The 19,036-nt window shown below is 38.5% G+C and overlaps 1 protein-coding gene across 1 annotated transcript in view; it reads left to right on the forward strand.

Moving 5' to 3' along the window:
• The first annotated feature begins 4,040 nt into the window (after positions 1 to 4,040).
• SDHAF3 (succinate dehydrogenase complex assembly factor 3) overlaps positions 4,041 to 19,036 on the forward strand; it is a 68,911-nt gene continuing 53,915 nt past the window's right edge. The window contains exon 1 of the mRNA XM_046670776.1: positions 4,041 to 4,283. Within this exon, the coding sequence (XP_046526732.1) occupies positions 4,110 to 4,283 (174 nt within the window). The 5' untranslated portion in view covers positions 4,041 to 4,109. The remainder of the gene's footprint in view (positions 4,284 to 19,036) is intronic.

Here is a 19,036-nt window from a genome sequence, read left to right on the forward strand (position 1 = left end):
TAACATGTTTCAGAAATTCAGGAATATACTAAATAAAGACTAATACGTTTTCCAAAGACTTTTAAAGAATAGACTTTCCATAGATTTATTTATTTCTCTCATTCCTTGAAACATTTTGTTTAAGCTTGAAATTTTGGCTTTTAAGGCTACCTGCTACCTACCATTGCATTTCAATAATCAGAAAAATCAGAAATATTCAGCTACCAAGTAAAAATGTTTAAAGAAGTTCTTCCTCCTTACATTGTCACCTCCACGCAGCAATGTTCCTATCTGGAACTCCAAGTAAGATAGAAAATGAGAGACCGTTTCCAGTGTCGTTTGGGGGACAATACGTGGTTGGTTACCCTGGTTAAATCAGGCTTGTTCGTGTCTCCAGCCCTCTAGGCATTTGAAGGTTGTTTGGGTCAAAGAGAAATCTTGTCCCAGGCTTCTACTTTTCATTATTCTCAATGATTTAGAATTTGGAATTTAGTAACCATAAATTCAAAGCTGAGCACTTGTGCAACCGAATCGAGTCCTGCAGGCGTGTTGTTTCCATCTCTAATGATGTGAAGTGGATTCAAATCTTTCGCCACCAGCCTCTCCCATTCGCCAGTCCTTTCTCACTCCGCTGTGGAGGAAGAGGCTTTAACACTATTTCTAAGTAAGACTTATTTTCAACAGATTCATGGAAAGACTAGGGCATAATACAAAGTAACAGATCAGTATGCTCCGCAAAGGGGTTTCCTTTCTCATTCTTTCAGTTTATTTTCTCTTTACTTCTATCTATATCTTTCGACCTCAAAGTTCTCAATCTGCTTGTCAAATACCTTCTCTAGCAGCTTCTTCCATCTCTATTTGTGTGGGAATCAGTCTGCACAAGCACTGCATTGAATAGTGCATTGCTGTGTTGATCTTCCCTATGGGGATGGGGATGTTGTGGTTGTTATATTTCGTGTGCCCTGAAAGGCTTAGGGGACGTGTTACACATAAAGTGTTAGGAGTTTCCCCTTTCTTCTTAAACAAAAATCTTTTCAAAGAAATTATTTCAGAGTAGATACATATCCGTTTCTACTTTTACAAAAAATTTTGCATGGAATCTGAGAGAAATCATGATTAGATTAGTTGGAAGGTACTGAGAATTACCTACCCCAGCTCATTTGACATGTGAGAAAATCCAGGCACAGAGTGGCTGAGTGACTTGCTGAATAACACACAGGAAAAAGAAGCACATGGACAAAGGATAAAGGAAAGGCCTGCATGAAGTGTACTGATCTGGATTAGTGGCTAGAAATACAACTCAGAACTTATTTTCTGTTCATGGCTATTTTGACCACAAGAGGAAAACTGGTCAGCCTAAATTGGAAGGTCAAGGAAACAGAGAAAGTTTTGTCCTCAAAACACAAATCACTGTCAGCCCATTGTAAAAAAATAAAGGTCATTTATCATTATTCTCACTGTTATTGCTTGCTCCCTCTGCTGAAGGCCTAACCACACCACTATGTCTTGGCTTCTTTCTCATCCAACATCGGCCATTTCTGAGCATTGCTTCACCAATGCTCTGTGGACCATTTCTGCTCCCTTTAGGCTGAATTAATTCTTTTATTGGTACTTTTTATTAATTCATTGGCAGAATGTTTTTCCACATTTTTATAAGAGCTTTAGCTCTGAAAGAAGTATTTATTATACATGTACTTTAACCCCAAAGGAAACCAGAAAAAAAGTAAACTGGAATAAGAAATTAATTTTCAATTTACAGGGATATTAACAGATGAAATATGGTCAGAAAAAAATTCCTAAAAGTAAAATAACCACCCTGCCATTCAATCCTTGCCACTAATGTGGTTTGTCATAATACCAAATTAAATCCATTTTTAAAAAATATTCTGTGTTCTACAAATATTTTTCCTAAACTTAAGCAAAAGGAAAAAGTCCATTCAAGGTAATAAATATTAGAGTGCTTACTATTTGTAAGGCACTGTGGTGGGCCTCGACAAGGATACTAAAATAAGTAAGTCCCTGCCCTTGGTAGCAAGCGTGTGTCTTTGTCTTTCAAAGTTTTTGCACTGACAAAAGTCTCGCGTCTGTGAGGGAATCATGTCAACTCCCACACTCCTGCTCCTTTGTCACCAGCAGGTCATATGAGTCACCTGACAACCTTAAAATCACAAAATCCCTGCCCTCATGGAATTTGTATCCTAGGGTGTGCGTGGGGGTCAGGAGGAACAGAAAATAAGCAAATAAGTAAAATATATAAGTGTTATAGAGAAAAATAGAGCAGAGAGGGGGCTTAGGGAATTCTCGACTTGGTGATGTTGCAATTTCAAATACGGTTGGCAGGGAGGGTCTCATCAGAAGGGGACCTGAAATAATGAGCTGGGTGAAATAAAGGTGTTAGCCAAAAGATTTATGTGGCAGAGCATTCCAAGCAGAGGGAACAGCAAGTGTTAAGGCCCTCAGTTGGGAGTATGCCTGGTCGTGCAAAGATGAACTAGGAGCTAGAAGGCCAGTGTGGCTGGAATTGGCCCACTAGGGAGAGAGCAGTAGGAGAAAGTTTAGAGAGCAAAGAAGGTGGAGAGACTTTGGGTTTTACTCAGTTGAGAACCACTGGAGTATTCTGTCAAGCAGAGGAGTGACATGATCTGATTTTCAGCTTAGGTGGTTCATGACTGGCCAGAGGAAGGAACACAAGACGCTACCACAATATCCAGTAAGGAGAGATGACTGTGGTGAGAAATGGTCAAATTTTGGATATATTTTGTTGGTGGAGGCATCAGGATTTGCTGAAGGACCAAAGGTGTGATGGGAGAGAAAGAACCACGTCAAGTTGCTGCCAGTTTTGGAAACCGGTGCCTGGGAGGGCAAAAATCCCTTTTCCGCCCTTCTTGTGTTCTTATGGGTGGACTAATAACAAAACTGACACAAGGCCAGACTAACAGGAGAAACACCCAGTTTGATACGTATGTATTGGAGATCATAAAGAAACGATGCACGGAGAGTGAACAAAGCAGGCAGTATATATATTTTCTACACAAAGAAACACTAAATTTGTGAGGAATCACAGGACAAAGAAACTTACATTTGAGGTAAGTAAAAGGCGAGGAACTGCAGCAGAGTTTAGGCTTGAGGTAATAATTAGTAAGATTTGTTTCTGCAGACTTCTGCCCCCTGAATCCCCAGCTCTGTGATAAGGATGCAGGGAGGGTACCTTTCACATGGGAGATTCATTTCATGCCTTCAGTGGGAACACACACAGGAAGGTCAGAATGCTCTTTTTGCTTCTTAAGTAACTCTAATTCAAGAGTCAATATGCTATTGTGGGATATTTTGGGGTCGTCTAGCCCTGGGCTCCAACGCCAGTCACATTCTCACTATCACCTTTGCAAAAGGTGGAGATTCGTAAACGTCCTGATTCTACGCTTCCATCTCAGACTATTCGATCAGAGTCTCCAGGCCCGTGGCCCTGGAAACAATACATCTATTTAGAAGGCTTCCCACTGATTCTTCTGCAGCCAACGCGACTCCAGCTAACGAAACTTGCCAGCTCAGGACTCATTGAGTTACATGAACGAGGCCACGCCTTCAGGGTACATAGTAGGAACATAGCCCTGTCCAAAGTACTTGGGTTGGTGGGCTTCCGAAGGGAGAGATTAATCCCACGCTCGTCCCCCGCGCAGAAGGCAGGAACTCTGTAAGACGCCTGAAGTGGGTCGAGCTAGTCATGGAAGGCTTCCTGGAGGAGCCCGATTTTGACTAAAGCTTTCTCAGGCCTGTATCAGGACGGAAAGGGTGAGGATGAATGAGAAAGACAACACAGTGTGACGTCCGGGTGGGAAGCGACGCACACCGGACCTCTGCCCCGGACGCTGGCCTTCAGCAGTCCCGGCGAAAGCGCGACTCCGCGAAAGCCACGCCCCCCGCGCCCGGCCCCAGCCCGAAGGACCGGCTCGTTGCCTGCCCGCCACTGCAGCTCGGGTTTCCGGTAGGTCTTGATTTTAGAGCGGACCAAACCGGATAAAGATCGCGCGTCCTCTTCCGCTCGTGCACCGGTTCACTAATCCGCGGCTTCGGAGGGGCGGGCACCTGCCGTCCCTTTGCGCAGGCGCCGTCTACGGTCCACGCGCGGCGAGATGCCGGCGCGGCACGTTTCGCGGGTCCGGGCCTTGTATCGGCGCCTCCTGCTGCTGCACCGGGTTCTGCCCCCAGACCTCAAAGCCCTTGGCGACCAGTACGTGAAGGACGAATTTAGGAGACACAAGACCGTTGGTTCTGAGGAGGCCCAGCGTTTCTTGCAGGAATGGGAGGCAAGTGACTGCCCCCTTTGCTTCGCCCCAGACCTTTGGGGTCCCTCAGAGGTGTCCAGGCTTGTCCATGCGAACGACCTCCTGTCGCGGCTGGTTTCCCCGGGCCCGCGCAGGTCAACACAGCGGCAGTCTGTTCCGTTTGATTTAAACAGCGGTTGATTTAAACAACAGTACTTCCCAAAGTTGCATCCCGAGCCCGTCTGTTTCTCCCGCGGGTTCCTGGCTGGTGCCGGTTCCGTTACATCAGCGTCTCCAAGTCAGGGTAACTTTTTGAGCTCGTGCCCGGGCCCGGCGCTGGAGGGGTGAGGATGCGAGCTTACAGAGTTGAGTAAATCGCCGTCCACTTCCCCAAGAGCTGACCATCTAGCAGCTTTTTGACTTCTCCAGTGCCCTGCACGTAGCAAGCGCCTATTAATAAATTAATGATTTTCTCGTTAGTTTTCAAACTTAGAGGCTTGTTTCCATAATTACTATTTAAAAAAAATTTCAGTGCTTTTTGTTGGGTCTTAATAATGTTCTCAGTGGACTGATAAATCAGATAAGTCTGTGTGGGGTACGACAAGCGGTGAAGGAGAAAAACGCTGGTCAGAGTGAAGGCAGGTGAAAGTTGGTTTCTCCAGAGTCTCAGGTGACGGTACCTGGTTACATTGCTCTGCGTCATTGCACTAAATCTTAAGCAGACACCTGCGTTAGAGATTAGCCCTTTGACTTTTTTTTGAGTGAAAGGAAACGATATTCAGAGTATGTCGAGAGGCTAGGGCCCTGCAGGGTTGCCCCTAGTTTTTTTTTGCAAATAATAAGAAATGAATTGGAACTGAAGATTAAAGCGACATCTCAGGTATTTGAAAGCATGAAGCAGTGTTGGTAAGAACAGAGGTAGGCAAGTTTTCAGCCTAAAAAATCGATGGCTAAAGAGATGACTGAAATCTGTTTTAAAAAAAATCATAAAGGTTATGATTAGGGTGAATATAGAGCTTTTTCACTGAATCCGAGAGTTCTTGATAGTAAAATCATTGAAGATTGCAGGAGGAACATTTAGGACTGGTGAAATTTAGAACTTTCTTAAAAATCGTGTGTTTTAGATGTATTTGGCCTGCCTGCAGCCAGGGAAGTTGAATCTTTTAAAATGCAGACTGCTTTCGTTGAATGTAGTAACTTGGTCTTAGGGCCAGAAGAACTGGGTTCAAGTTCAGGTATAGTAACGGTATTTACAATACGCATCTCTAATTAGTGTATGTAAATATATTTCAAAGCACTTTGTTAGTTGGAATGAAACTAAAATATTAAGGTGTTTGTTAAGTGATATGATATCTTTTAATATCACTTAGGTCATTTTGTGGCAGGATGGGAAGGAAAGTCTAGCTTTGTGTTGGGAAGAAATAAGGGCACTTTGAGAGGTCTTAAAGTATAAGAACTTGGGACATTTTTGGGGAGAGAGTCAGAGCTCAGAATAAATTGATAATAGACTGGAGGACAGACAGTGGCATAAAAAAACCTGGGTAAATAAAAAATGTGTTGATTGACCTAGGTGGCTTGGTATCAGGAATTCAGCCTTTTTTTTTTTTTAACTCTTGAAATAATTTTAGACTTACAGAAGAGTTACAAAGACACTACAGAGTTCCCATACATCCTACACCTAGCTTCTCCTATGCTAACGTTTTATAAAACCATGGTGTAATTAAAACTAAGAAATTGACGTTGCTACACTACTATTAACTACAGGCTATATTTGCATTTTGCCAGTATTTTCACTAATGTTATTCTAATCCAGGATCCCATGTTGTATTTAGTCATCCTGTCTGCTTAATTTCCTCTAGTCTATGACAGTTCCTCAATATTTTATCTTTCATGTCCTTGACACTTTTTTAAAAGGTCAGTTATTTTGTAGAATCTCTCTCAATTTGGGTCTATGTTTTCTCATGATTAGATTGGTGTTATGCATTATAGGGAAGTATACCACAAGGGTGATGTGCCCCTCTAAACACATCATGTCAGAGGGCACGTGATATCAACATGACTCATTATTACTGGTGATGTTAACTGTGATCACTTGGTTAAGGTGATATCTGCCAGGTTTCTCCATTGTAAAGTTACTGTTTTCCCTTTTGAAATGAATACATATTTTGAGGGAGATGCTCGGCTATACAAGCATCCCCTTTCTCCTTAAACTTTGCCAGCTCATTTAGCATTCATTGATGGATCTTGCCATTGTGTTCTAATTTAGGTGATTTTCTATTTCCCTCATCCCTTCTAAATTTATTAGTTGGAGTATTTCTGTAGGGAAGTGTTGTCCTTTCTTCCCCATTACTGATCTAGCATCTTTTGGAATGTAGAAAAGTGTGTTCCATGGGGTTAGTGTTACTGTGCAGAGGGCACTATCTGCTCGCCACCAGACAAAAGCCATTCGTCAAAAGGCAAGATGGTGGCAGAGAGAAAGGGTGTTTATTAAGTGATAAGCTAGCAAATCAGAAGATGGGGGACTAACATCCTAAAGAACCATCTTAAGCAGGGCACAGAATCTTGAAGCAGTTATATAGGTCAGTGGGTTATAGGGGAGGGGTTAGGAATGTTGACCCTCTGGTGTTACAGATTGGGAGTTGCCACACCAGATCTTGCACTTGTCATGGGTATCAGAATAGAATCTCTGTCTGGGAGCCATCACATTCCTAGGGAACTAGGAAAGAACAAAATTATCATCTTATTGCAGCTGGGAGGTACATATATAAGCAGGGGCCATAAAATCTACAGAGCATGTATGTCTCCTGGAGGGTGCATATCTACCTGGGTTAGTTGATCAGAGGCCATTCACAGTTACAGTATGGTTTCCTTTCTACAGTATGGCTTCCCTTATGTCAGTCTTGTGTTGAGCTGGTATCACTAGGGCCCTGTAGTTAATGAGTTAGCAGCTGGGTAAAGGTAAGTTTAAAGCTAGTGATCTAACTATTTGGATAAAATAATAATTCTTACAGTTGCAAAGCAGTTCACTTTAAGCCTGGGAGTTAGAAGGGGTGGGGCGGATTCTACCAACTGAAAAGGATGAAGGCTAGAGAATATTCTACTGACTTGGAGGGGAGGAAAACTTGTCTAGGGCAGTGATCCCAGAGAGTGATATCCTTCAGCCTTCTAAGTCTTTTTTTTGCCCCATGTTACATAATTTATGATTATGTTATACTTTCTTTTTGTATGATTGGCCCTGAGCTGACATCTATTGCCAATCTTCCTTTTTTTTTTTCTAGCTCTCCTATGTGGGATGCCACCACAGCATGGCTTGATGAGCAGTGTGTAGGTCCATGCCCAGGATCAGAACCCACGGACCCCAGGCCGCTGAAGCAGAGCGCATGAACTTAACCACTCAGCCATGGGACCGGCCCCTGTTTATGTTATACTTGATGCAACTAGTTATGGCATGTGTCGATCATGGAAAAACTACTATAAGCAGCAGATATTTATTTGGGCAATCAGAATTGCAATTCGGGAGACACAGATTCAGGCAGAAACCCAAGTGTGCTCCGATTACAGGAGAGGGGCTTAGGGCTTTTATGGGAAAAAGGGAGTGTGAGGTGCGTTGTGTTAAAGAAGAGTTCATTGGTGCTCGATGAGGTAAGGCTAGGTTTGTACTTCATAGATTGGCTTGAGATTCAGTCATCAGGCAAAAGGCCAGACTTGTTCACTGATTGGTTAGCAATTCCATCATCAGCAAAGTCCAGTTTTATCACTCCTTACAAATAGGATATTCTTGTCCTTACTAACTCCTTGGAATGTTGGTGGTGTGGTTCAGTTTGAAAGATAAAGAAAACAAGACATGTAAGGCAATTCCTCTGAAATGGCTGCTCTGGCTCTATTTTAATGACTCCATTGATGTCGTCTTTTACACGTGGATTTCTGTTGTTTTTTTGGTTAATGATGATTACAGAGTTGGCACATGTTATGTGAGTATTACTAGCTTGATGCTTATGTTTATATCAAGCTAACTGAGAGTAACACGATTGTGGACTTTCTGTGCTATGTGGGGTTTGGTCTCTGGGATTCTCTCACTTCTAAAATTATTTATGAACTTGAATGGATTCTGAATTTGTTTTACTTTAAAGGGCAAAGTTGGGTATGGGTACCACTGGAGAAAAGAAAGGGGAAGGATCAGGAATGTTAAAGGCCTGAGTATCAGGAGGAGAGTTCTCTATGCCCTTCATTTGTGATCACGGAAAACCGTGGCAAATATGAGAGGGAATTCAGCTGGGAAATTTCTGTTCAAGGACTATTTGGAGGAAGGGAAGAGGAAAGTATTTCATTTTATCTTAAGGATAAAAATGTAAATACGTATTTACAGAGTAAATAGTGAATTGATATAATTCCTTATCATGTGAGAAAAAAACGTAAGTTCAGAAAGAGATGTTGGGAATCTGTTAGGGAGAATGTTTGAAAACTGGTTGGTAAAATAACCATCATAATCTTACTCCTGAGTCTTTTATAAGAAAGGCAACTATGAGAAGTGGAAGTGGGGCTGCATAGATCAAGAGTCTTACTTAGGGGGCGGGCGCCATGGCCGAGTGGTTAAGTTCGCGCGCTCTGCTGAGGTGGTCCAGGGTTTCGCTGGTTCATATCTCCATTCCCTCCTTGCTCCCATAGCATTTAAGATACCCATTCAGACCATAACTGTCTAATATACTTTACTAAACATGGCACCCCTTGTCAGGCCACATTGAGGCGGCGTCCCACATGCCACAACTAGAAGGACCTGCAGCTAAGATATACAACTATGTACCGGGGGGATTTGGGGAGATAAAGCAGGAAAAAAAAAAAAAAAAGATTGGCAACAGTTGTTAGCTCAGGTGCCAATCTTTAAAAAAAAAAAAAAAGTCTTATGGCATTTTTTTAAAGTTCTACCTCTGCTCAGTTTTGAAGAATGGCTGGTTTAAGTAATGCTTTCCATTTTTCTCCCTGAACCTTCCCACTTGTGAAGAGAACTTCTTACCACTTATTTTATGGGAAATCAGAATGCGCACTGAAGAGTAAATAACAGTAAAACATGTTTGTGATAGAATGTGAGACAAAAAGTGAAAAACAGCTCTTAGGAGCCACTTTGAAGAGTTTCCCTTTTCTGCCCCGTTTGTTTATGTCTGTTGCTTTCTTGCCTGGTTTCTGTTGTTTTTCTTAGGTAACAGCTTTGCTCTGGGTCTGTTGGGGAAGGTTCATAGTGGAAGTTCTGTTTCTGGAAAAAGCAGAAAGGCTTAAATAGTTACTGATCACTCATTATTGCCAGGAAAAAGTGCTAGGCATTGTGGGAGACAAAGGTGAATAATAAATGTATTTTACTTTCACAGTATCCAAAGTTTAGTAAAGTATATTAGACAGTTATGGTCTGAATGGGTATCTTAAATGCTATGGGAGCAAGGAGGGAATGGAGAAAGTTGAAGGCTGCATATAGTGTCTGAGCTGAGTCTTGAGCAAGTCAAGGTTACCACATCAAGAAAAAGACTTTCTAGAAACAGGGAATAACATATGCAGAGGTATTGAGGCAAGAAATAGTATGCCTTTTTCCAGGATCTGCAGTGATGCGTTTGGATTTTAGTGTCTTCTATGAGAGATTAGGAAGAGAGAAAGCTAAAGAGGTGGCAAGAGACAGGATATTCTGCTAAGGGTTTTAGATTTTTATTTTGAATCATTGAAAGATTTTAAGCAGTGGTGGAAATTATTCAAATTATATTCAAGAAACATCTCTTTAGCAGCAATATAAAGGAATGATTGAAGAATGAACCAGATTGAAGATAGGGAGAACTGTTAGGAGAGATACATAAATCCAAAATATATAGACGCCTGGACTGAGACAGGTATTGAGAATGTCGAGTATGGATTTATATGTTATCCTTTTTAAGGTAGAATAGGAGTTGACTTGGTGACTGATACAGGATTAGTGACCGGAGAATGAATAACTTTCAGATTTTGGAACGTGATACCAATAACCAGAATAGGTATATAGGAGGAGCAGGTGGTACATTTTGTGTTAAAAATTCTAGTGCGACAGTCGAGATGTTCTGAGATGTATATTGGTCTGATACTCAGGAGGCAGGTTGTGGCTGGAGATAGAGATTTGGAATTCATTATCTGTAGTTGATGGTCCAAAGGTGTGGATGAAAGTGGGTATATCAGGGGAAGGTGGTCAAAGGTGGAGCACTAACGTTCAGGCATTAAGAGAATGAAGGTAGTAATGTAGTGCTGGAACTGTTCTGTTCTGTTCTTCTGTGTTTAGTTGTCCCTAGCTACTTCTGCAAAGAAACATTCTTTTTTCCTTCTTGATTATGTTTAATTCTTTAGATTTGTATGATAGTCTAGCTATCATAGTATAACATTTGCTTTTTTGTTTTATTTTGTTGTATTTGTTTTGGAGAGGAGTAAGTGCTTCAGATTTCATGTAACCATCCATTTGTAACTCACATGGGATATCTTTTTCTTATTTATGACTGAAGTGGATCATCAGATAAAAAATGTATGATTAAGTTGCATGTCACCTATATTTAGAGTTTCCTTAACTTAGTGTAACTAGGGTTGGATGGGTATTTTGCAGTTTTTATAATTGTATGCCTCTCTTGCCTAATTTGGGGACCTCATTTTGTTGCTTTTCAACATCCTGACTTGTAGTTTGTATTTTAGCTTGCGGGAGAAGAGGAATGAATGACCTCTCTGTTCAGTGAATGAATTGTACGTGTGGGGGATACGTCTACCAATTACGAGGGAGTCATTTAGGAACCTCTCAGTTGTACTGTTGATTCTGCATGTTACTCAATGTAGTGTTTTTGTGATGGTTTATTGAGTGGTTGAATGGTGTTGTGCCACACATGTATGTTTTCTACATTAATTACCTTTTAAAAAAATTTTGCCATATTGTGGTCCTTAACTAATGGTTGAAAAGGGATAAAGGAGAGGATATGAAACAGTGTACCTTTGAAACATAAAATGTTTTTTTTGCCTACTTCTGAAGTATTTGGATTTTTAGTGAAGCTTTTAAGATACTGTTTCTATTTAGGAATATTTCATTTTTTTGTTTTTTTGTGAGGAAGATTGGCCCTGAGTTCACATTTGTTGCCAATCTTCCTCTTTTTGCTTGAGGAAGATTGTCACTGAGCTAACATTTTTGCCAGTCTTCCTCCATTTTGTATGTGGGATGTTGCCACAGCATGGCTTGATGAGTGGTGTCTAGGTCTGTGCCCAGGATCCGAACCTGCAAACCCCAGGCCACAGAAGTGGAGCACGCAAACTTAATCACTATGCCACTGGGCTGGCCCCGGAATATTTAACTTTTATTGGTGTCATGAACTGTGTTGCAACAATGCTTATTTTATAAAGTAACTAAAGGTGTTTTTAAAAAATCATAATTTGATCACTATTACCTATATTATTGACTTTATACTATGTTACTGAAACAGAGGTGTGTTCCTTTTATTTAAATGATTTACAATTTATTTGAATTTACAAATTTAAAGTGGTGATAGCATGGTAATATTAATATACTAGTGGTTGTGGTTCTGAAACAGATCATACGTGTCTGTAGGGTGTGTGTATACATAATGTGGACTCTTAAAACTTTGAAGTAAGTTTTTGCACAGAATTTAAGATGATAAAGGATTATATGTATATGCATACTATTAATTTTACTGGTTTTAATTACTATTTTATGAAATAAATATATTTTATGGTTGCTTAATAAGAACAAATGTCTGAAATTTTACAGACTGTTAGAATTGACTGAAAAGGAGCTTCAGATTACTTCAGTAAACTCTTATGGTTTTTAGTTAATACGTTTAAACTTTTTAAAAAAATCAAAGTAATGTACACATGTCATTAAAAAATTAGTGTAGGAGGGCTTATAATAAAGAGCAGTATATTCTTTTCAACTCCTTAATTTATCTCTTCTGGGGACATTTTTCACTTTATTTTGGTGTCTTGCATGTTTCATATATCTTGCAAATTTTGGTTTTCTATCCATATTTACAAGTAAAGCAATAAGAAACTGAGAACTCTGCATAGAGGTAGGCCTGTTGCCTAGAAATTGCTTTTAGGGTTTCAGCGTCTCAGTGTATCTCCCTTGGACTTACTCCTCACTCCTGATTTCCTCACCTACCTGGTGTTTGTGTTCCCTTGGTTCTGGCAGTTTGGCTTTATCTTCAACTGTATTCTCTGTTTTGTCTTCTCAGCTGAGACTTCCTCTAGCTACACTGTTTGATTAGTTATATTCCTCTGCCTGCTTTCTATCTTGAGAAATTTGTTGAAATCTCTTGGCTGCTAATGGCTCCATTCTTATTTTCTTAGTCACTATGGATTACTCCTTTAAAAAATTTCTTTACTATCAGTTCAGTGGGGTTTTGGAAGGGAGAGGAAATAAGAAAGAAGCTCCCATCAGTTCTCTAGTCTGCTGTCTTGACCTGGAAATCCTCAGTTCTTTCATTTCAAAGATGAAGAAACTAAAGCCTATAGAAGTAAAATGACTTGTTTTGTCTCACAGCTAGACAGGACAAAAATCTTGTGCTCTAACCTCGTGAAAGTCTAGTTAAGATTTTGGAAATGAATGTTTCCAAAAAACTGTTAAACTTTTGCAGTGTAAAATGATTATAGGTTTTTTTTCCTTTGAATCTTGCTTGTTTGCATGCTACAGTTTACTTTCTGTTTGATTCTTCCTCCATTTTTTTATATTTTTCCTAAGGGAAAGGGAAGCTTCTTAATCATGTTTTTTGTCTTCTATATTCTGAGCATAACAAAGAAATGTTTAAGTATTGTTTAAGTAGTGATTTACTATTATGTTTATTAGCTCAAGATGCTAATTGCCACACACTTCTCTCAAACATTGTTTTCAGTAATGAAATGAGAATGGAACTTGCTGCAATGTAACTGGTAAACTGTTCTATCAGTCAGGCACTTGTTTTCTGTGTAATTTTCGGAAGGTTTCTTTGGCTCTCAGTTGTCTCAGTAGAGGAAATAATGTTTTACCCTTGAAATTAGGAATGGACCAAAAAGTTCTCTTTTACCCTTAAGATATGATTATATTAGGAAATAAGTTAAAACGGTATCAAATGGCTTAACCTACTTTACACTTTTCATTGGCAACACTGATTTTCCTCTTTAATCTTTTCTGTTAATTTTAGGGTTATGTGTCGCTATAGTAATAGAATGGGTAATAAAAATACAGTACATTATATTTGTTTTTGTAATCCGGTTACAATTAACATAAACTTAATAACTCCTGAATTAAAAGAATAGTTAAAAGGCAAATGGAATATCTTTGGGATTAATATGATATATGATTGATATCATTAATATAAAAAGAGCTTATTTAGCTTGGGTAGGGAAAACACTAACAGCTTTAATAGAAGATTGGCCAAAAGGGACCCTAATACGAGGTCATTCTGTGATTTATATACAAAGATATTAATTGCTGTGCTGCATGTATATGGTTATTGTGAAAAATTTAAAGCAGTGTAGATGTCCAATGTGGAAGAAGAATGAAATTATAACGTAGCCATATGATGGGTGGGTTAGTATGCAGCTGTTAGAAATGATGTTTCAGAAGAATTGTGACATGGAAAATTGCTCACGATCCGATTAAACGTAGACAGTTTTTATCTTTGGATGATATGATTAAGGGTAATTGTAATTTCCTTTCTTGTACCTCAGATTTTCCAGATTCTCTGCAAAGACCATGTGTTACTTTAGTGATTATAAGAAAGCCAATAAGTGTTATTTTTAAAAATGCAGTTGGATATACTCAGTATTTTTGTTGCCAGTCTTGTGTCACAAAGCACTGGAGGCAAACACATTCAACAAGTCAAATACCAGCACCTTATAAATATATTTCCTACTTTTGCCCTTTAAATTTTTTAGTTTAAACCTAGACTTCTTCGTGTTTGGTAAATAATGTCAGTCATATGTTTTATATGACTTCTTACTGAGTTTTGTAAATGAAATGAAAAAAAATCTAAATGTGTAGACTTCTACTCAACATTATGAGTGGCCACTGAAATAAGACGAGAAGAAATAAAAGGCATCCAGATTGGAAAGAAAGAAATAAAACTGTCTCTATTCACAGATGATATGATTATCTATGTAGAAAATCTGATGGAATCTACAAAAAATCTGCTAAAATTATTAAGTCGGTTTAACAAGGTTGTATGATACATGATCAATATACGGAAATTAACTGTATTTTTATATACTAGCAATGAAAACTTGGAAATTGAAATTTTAAAATACCACTTACCATCAAACAATGTGAAATACTTAGGGATAATTCAAAGGATGTACAAACCTGTACACTGAAAACTATAAAGCAATGCTTAAAAAATGTGTAGATTCAAAATTAAACTTTATTTAATTACTCTTTTTTTTTTTTTACCTAACCACTAGTAGACATATTTAGAATGTTTAGTGCTCTAAACTGAGATCAGAAAAGAATCATCAGGGCCATCTATCTGGTAAACAACATGAAGAATCTCGTTTAATTTCTTAGAGATCATGGGTAGATATTCATTGATTCTCCAATAACTTAATTTGATCAGAATTAAGTTGCTACTTCATAACTGTTAAAAATCTATTGTCTTCTAATTTTTCACCTTTTCTTTTTCAAAGTATTGTAGAAGGTTCTATGAAGGCTGACAGGGAGGTAGGATTGGGAGAGAAGATTGGTTAACTGTTGGTTTGTCTTCTGGCAGCTCAGTCACAGAGGATGGAGGGCTGGTAAACAGGCTCACTTAGTGGCTTGGAAACCAGTAGGTTTAAGAAAGAGATTCAAGGTAGGTATGTGCCACCCACGATTGTGATTATAAGTCCTGGTTAATTGATCTTACAGGTCTTGAATTGGATTTTACCAATATACCCAGAGACAATCAGATAATGTCATCAGACTCACACTAACTAAATTTATATAATATTGTAGTATGAACTAGAATGCTAATTTACTCATTTCTGTGGTTTGAGGGAGTGGCAGCTGGTTAAGAGGGCTCTCCTTTTCTGGGAGTCAGAATATTTACATTTAGATCCAGGGAACCCTCTTTCAGATGTGTCTCAGAATTCAGAATTTTTTAGATTTTTATTTTATTTATTTTCTCTCTCTCTTTTTTTTTTGATGAGAGGCATTAACACTGAGCTAACATCTGTGCCCATCTTCCTCTATTTTATATGTGGCATGCCTGCCACAGCATGGCTTGATAAGTGGTGTATAGGTCCGTGCCTGGTATCTGAACCTGCGGATCCCAGGCTGCTGAATTGGAGTGCACGAACTTAACCACTATACCACCTGGCTGATCCAAGAAGTTTTTAGATTTTAGAAAGGTAGTAAGGAGTTTGGATTTTAAGAAACACCCTAGTTGGATCTGAGGTGGTAGCCTGTAGTCAAATACATTAATATTTCTGCAGTAAAATATTCATATTTCGTCGTGTAAATAAAGGCTTCATGTCATTTTTGGTCAGTGTTTGCTGCCAGATAAGTTCTGAAAGAGCTTTTGTTTTTGGAAACTTCTTTGACTTCAGAATTGCAAGTAAGGGATCGTGGATGTCTATTAAGCTTTCTGGGAGACTGAATTCGTGTTTAGAAGGTTGCCTAGTAAACATGGAATTAAAATAATAGGAATTGTCGGGGCTGGCCCCGTGGCTGAGTGGTTAAGTTCGTGCGCTCCGCTGCAGGCGGCCCAGTGTTTCGTTGGTTCGAATCCTGGGCGTGAACATGGCACTGCTCATCAAACCACGCTGAGGCAGCGTCCCATATGCCACAACTAGAAGGACCCACAACGAAGAATACACAACAATGTACCAGGGGGCTTTGGGGAGAAAAAGGAAAAAATAAAATCTTTAAAAAAAAAATAATGGGAAGTGGGTAGGCAGGAGAGATTTTTCATCAGGCTTCACTGTGTCTTCAGTAGAAAACATCCGTTTAGTTTACAGTAGAAAACATCATAGGGCCTACTGCTTCACTGCTCTTTTTTCCTCCACAGTGCTGAACACGTTAGCAAGTTTGTCCCCTCTTAATACTTTATTTTTATTTTAAGCACCTTCTTTCTGTCAAAGTGTTATTGTTATTATTGTGTTTATTACATTAAGCTACCTAATTTGTCTTCTGGGCTTGAGAGAATTCAATACTTCCCATTGTGTGTTGATTTAATTAGCTTAATTCCCACGGGAGGATCATATTTATCTTATTTGCAAGTTTTTTGCTCTTGTTTGCTCCTAAATCACTAGAACTTGAGACATTTCTAAAATAAATTACATTTTGATATCTAAACTCTCAAACACTAAAGTATTTATTATTTGAATAGATTTTAAATATATATGTGTGTGTGTATATATGTAAATGATTCATTTGTCTTCAAAAAAATTTCATTATAAACCTGCAAAAAAATAGCAGAATGTTGCATATTGTATGTTTAAGTAGCAAAGGTTTCTGGCCTTTGATGCAGTGACTCTTTGCTGAAAATGAAGAAATCTACAGTTTGTTTAACAACTATCTCATTGAATAAAAAAATCCATACACTTCTCATAGGAATGTCTTCCCACTTCCAAACTAAGAATGGCAACAGATAGCATGGCAAATACATATATACAGATACATAAAACAATTATGGCAACATCAGCTTGCAGCATCAGTGGGTCCAGCTCACAGCACGTACCCTGAACTATGACCCCCCCCCCCCCCCAAAAGGCATCTTGTTCACTGCCTCCCACTTCCCAGCATGGGCCTCAAAGTTTGTTTGTTACTTATTCATTTTGTAAGCTATAGATATGTACAATTGATAACTCAGGATTTGCAGCCAATAACCATAGTTTACACCACTTAAAAAAATGCCATAAACATCTTTAAATGCCTTTACAAGGCCAAGAGCAAGATGCAAAGTGAGAAAAACTTATTTTAAAATGTTTGGAAATATGTACAACTTTCACATAGTTTCAGGGTGCCCATAACACCCTTGGTTACTTCATGTAGGTCACTTAAAATTTCTAGGACACTTTTAGAAACTGCAATATGATCATATTCTGACTTTGTAATTAAATATGATGAGGGCATATACACCTCAAAGAGGCATATTGTGGTGTTTCCCTGCTCTGGAATTCCTGTGGAGAGAGATTCAGCTTTGTGTCTCCATCCTTCTCTCTGTCAAACTCCTTCTCTTCCTTCTGTCTGCCATCCTCCCCACCTTTCTCTTCTTCCTTTTTTTCAGGCAATAAGCTTTCTTCTTTGCACCATCAGATTTTCCTGAGTTTGCTAAATCCTTTTTCTTTTCTCCTTCCGTCTCACTACCTTACTATTGTACGCCTGCTTTTTTGCTGTCAGATTACTCCACATCTCTTTGGTCTTCAGTGGAGGTGGTAGGTTTTGTGGATTTGATCTTTGAGTGGAATTCTGAACAGAACAGGAAGTCAGCCAGTAGTGGCCGTTTGGGGGCATTAGGATCCTTCCTTCTTCCCTTAGTTGGTCCAAAATGCTCCGTTACTGGATCATCAAGTTTGGATTTCCGTTTCCCAGACATTGTCTTCTACACCTCAGAGCACTTCTTGGAAAATTGCAAAGGCAAAACAAAAACTGCAATGCTGATGGGGGTCTCTGGGTTTTCCTTTTGTACTTTTGGCTTACCTGCACAAGGAAGGCAAAGCCGACTCTGCTGTGGTTTCTCTGGCCACCTTTAGCCATCTTGACTCTATTGTTTGCTAGTCTCTGCATATAATTTTAAAGAAGAATTTGGTAGTTTTATGATTATTATTAGGCTAGTTATAAAAGTATATGTTTAAGAACTATTTAAAATATACGTTTCTATGCCATTTTCAGCTATTTAATCTATTAGTTTTGCCAATTTAATCTATTAGATTGTCAAGCTTTTGGGACAAAGATAATAATAAAAGAAGTTTTGGAAGCTTGATACTTTCTAATATACTTTTATACTATGAGTATATTTCTGAAAGTTTATAAATTGATTTTTCTGAAATTTATATTTTAAGCATACTTTCAAACTTACTGTTTAAAGGAATTCTTTTGTGAATCCTTTTGTAAGGTGAATAATCAGCACATAATTTGTTTCTTTCTGTAAACCTGCATTTGCATACATCTAATTTGTTTTAAACAGGGTTTGTCTACAAATGTCAATGCATGTGTCTAAAAAGAAGAAAATTTAATTTCTGTTTGATGTGAAGAACAAATTCAGATTTGGCACTTTTGATAAGTGAGACATACCAGATTATTTTAGTTCTATTCTTTTCAATTAAATGCTATCAAAATATGCTCTACACCCTAAATTAAGGGGGTGGCAAGAATTCTTGTATTAAGATTGAGCTACAGTATATTTTTAAACTATATTTTCTTAAATAGTAACAGCACTAGTGTGAAGTTATACAAAGTTTAAAAAGTTATTTTAGTAATTTTATCTTTTCTTTCTGAAAAGCGTAACTGGAATCCTAAATTTTAATGATTTATTTTTCTTTAAAATCTTTGCTTTTTCTTAGTCTGTAGTTATAGAAGTAGAAGTATTCGTTGCTTTTATTATAGTATGTTTGTTAGCTTTCTTCTTACTGTAGTTTGATGATACCAAGCAGTTTATTGCTCTACTTAATACTTGGAAGATGCTAATGATAATTTATCCACCTTTTAGTTTGTATACTGAAATGTTGTTAACCAGAATTAACCATAAACAGCTATTTAGTCCATAATATAGCATAAATATGGTAGATTTATAGTGAAAAAATAAAATGTAATTGCAATTGTGTAATATTTTAACTGCGCTGTGGTT

Source organism: Equus quagga, chromosome 8 (genome assembly GCF_021613505.1).
Source record: "Equus quagga isolate Etosha38 chromosome 8, UCLA_HA_Equagga_1.0, whole genome shotgun sequence".
Taxonomy (NCBI): Eukaryota; Metazoa; Chordata; class Mammalia; order Perissodactyla; family Equidae; genus Equus; species Equus quagga.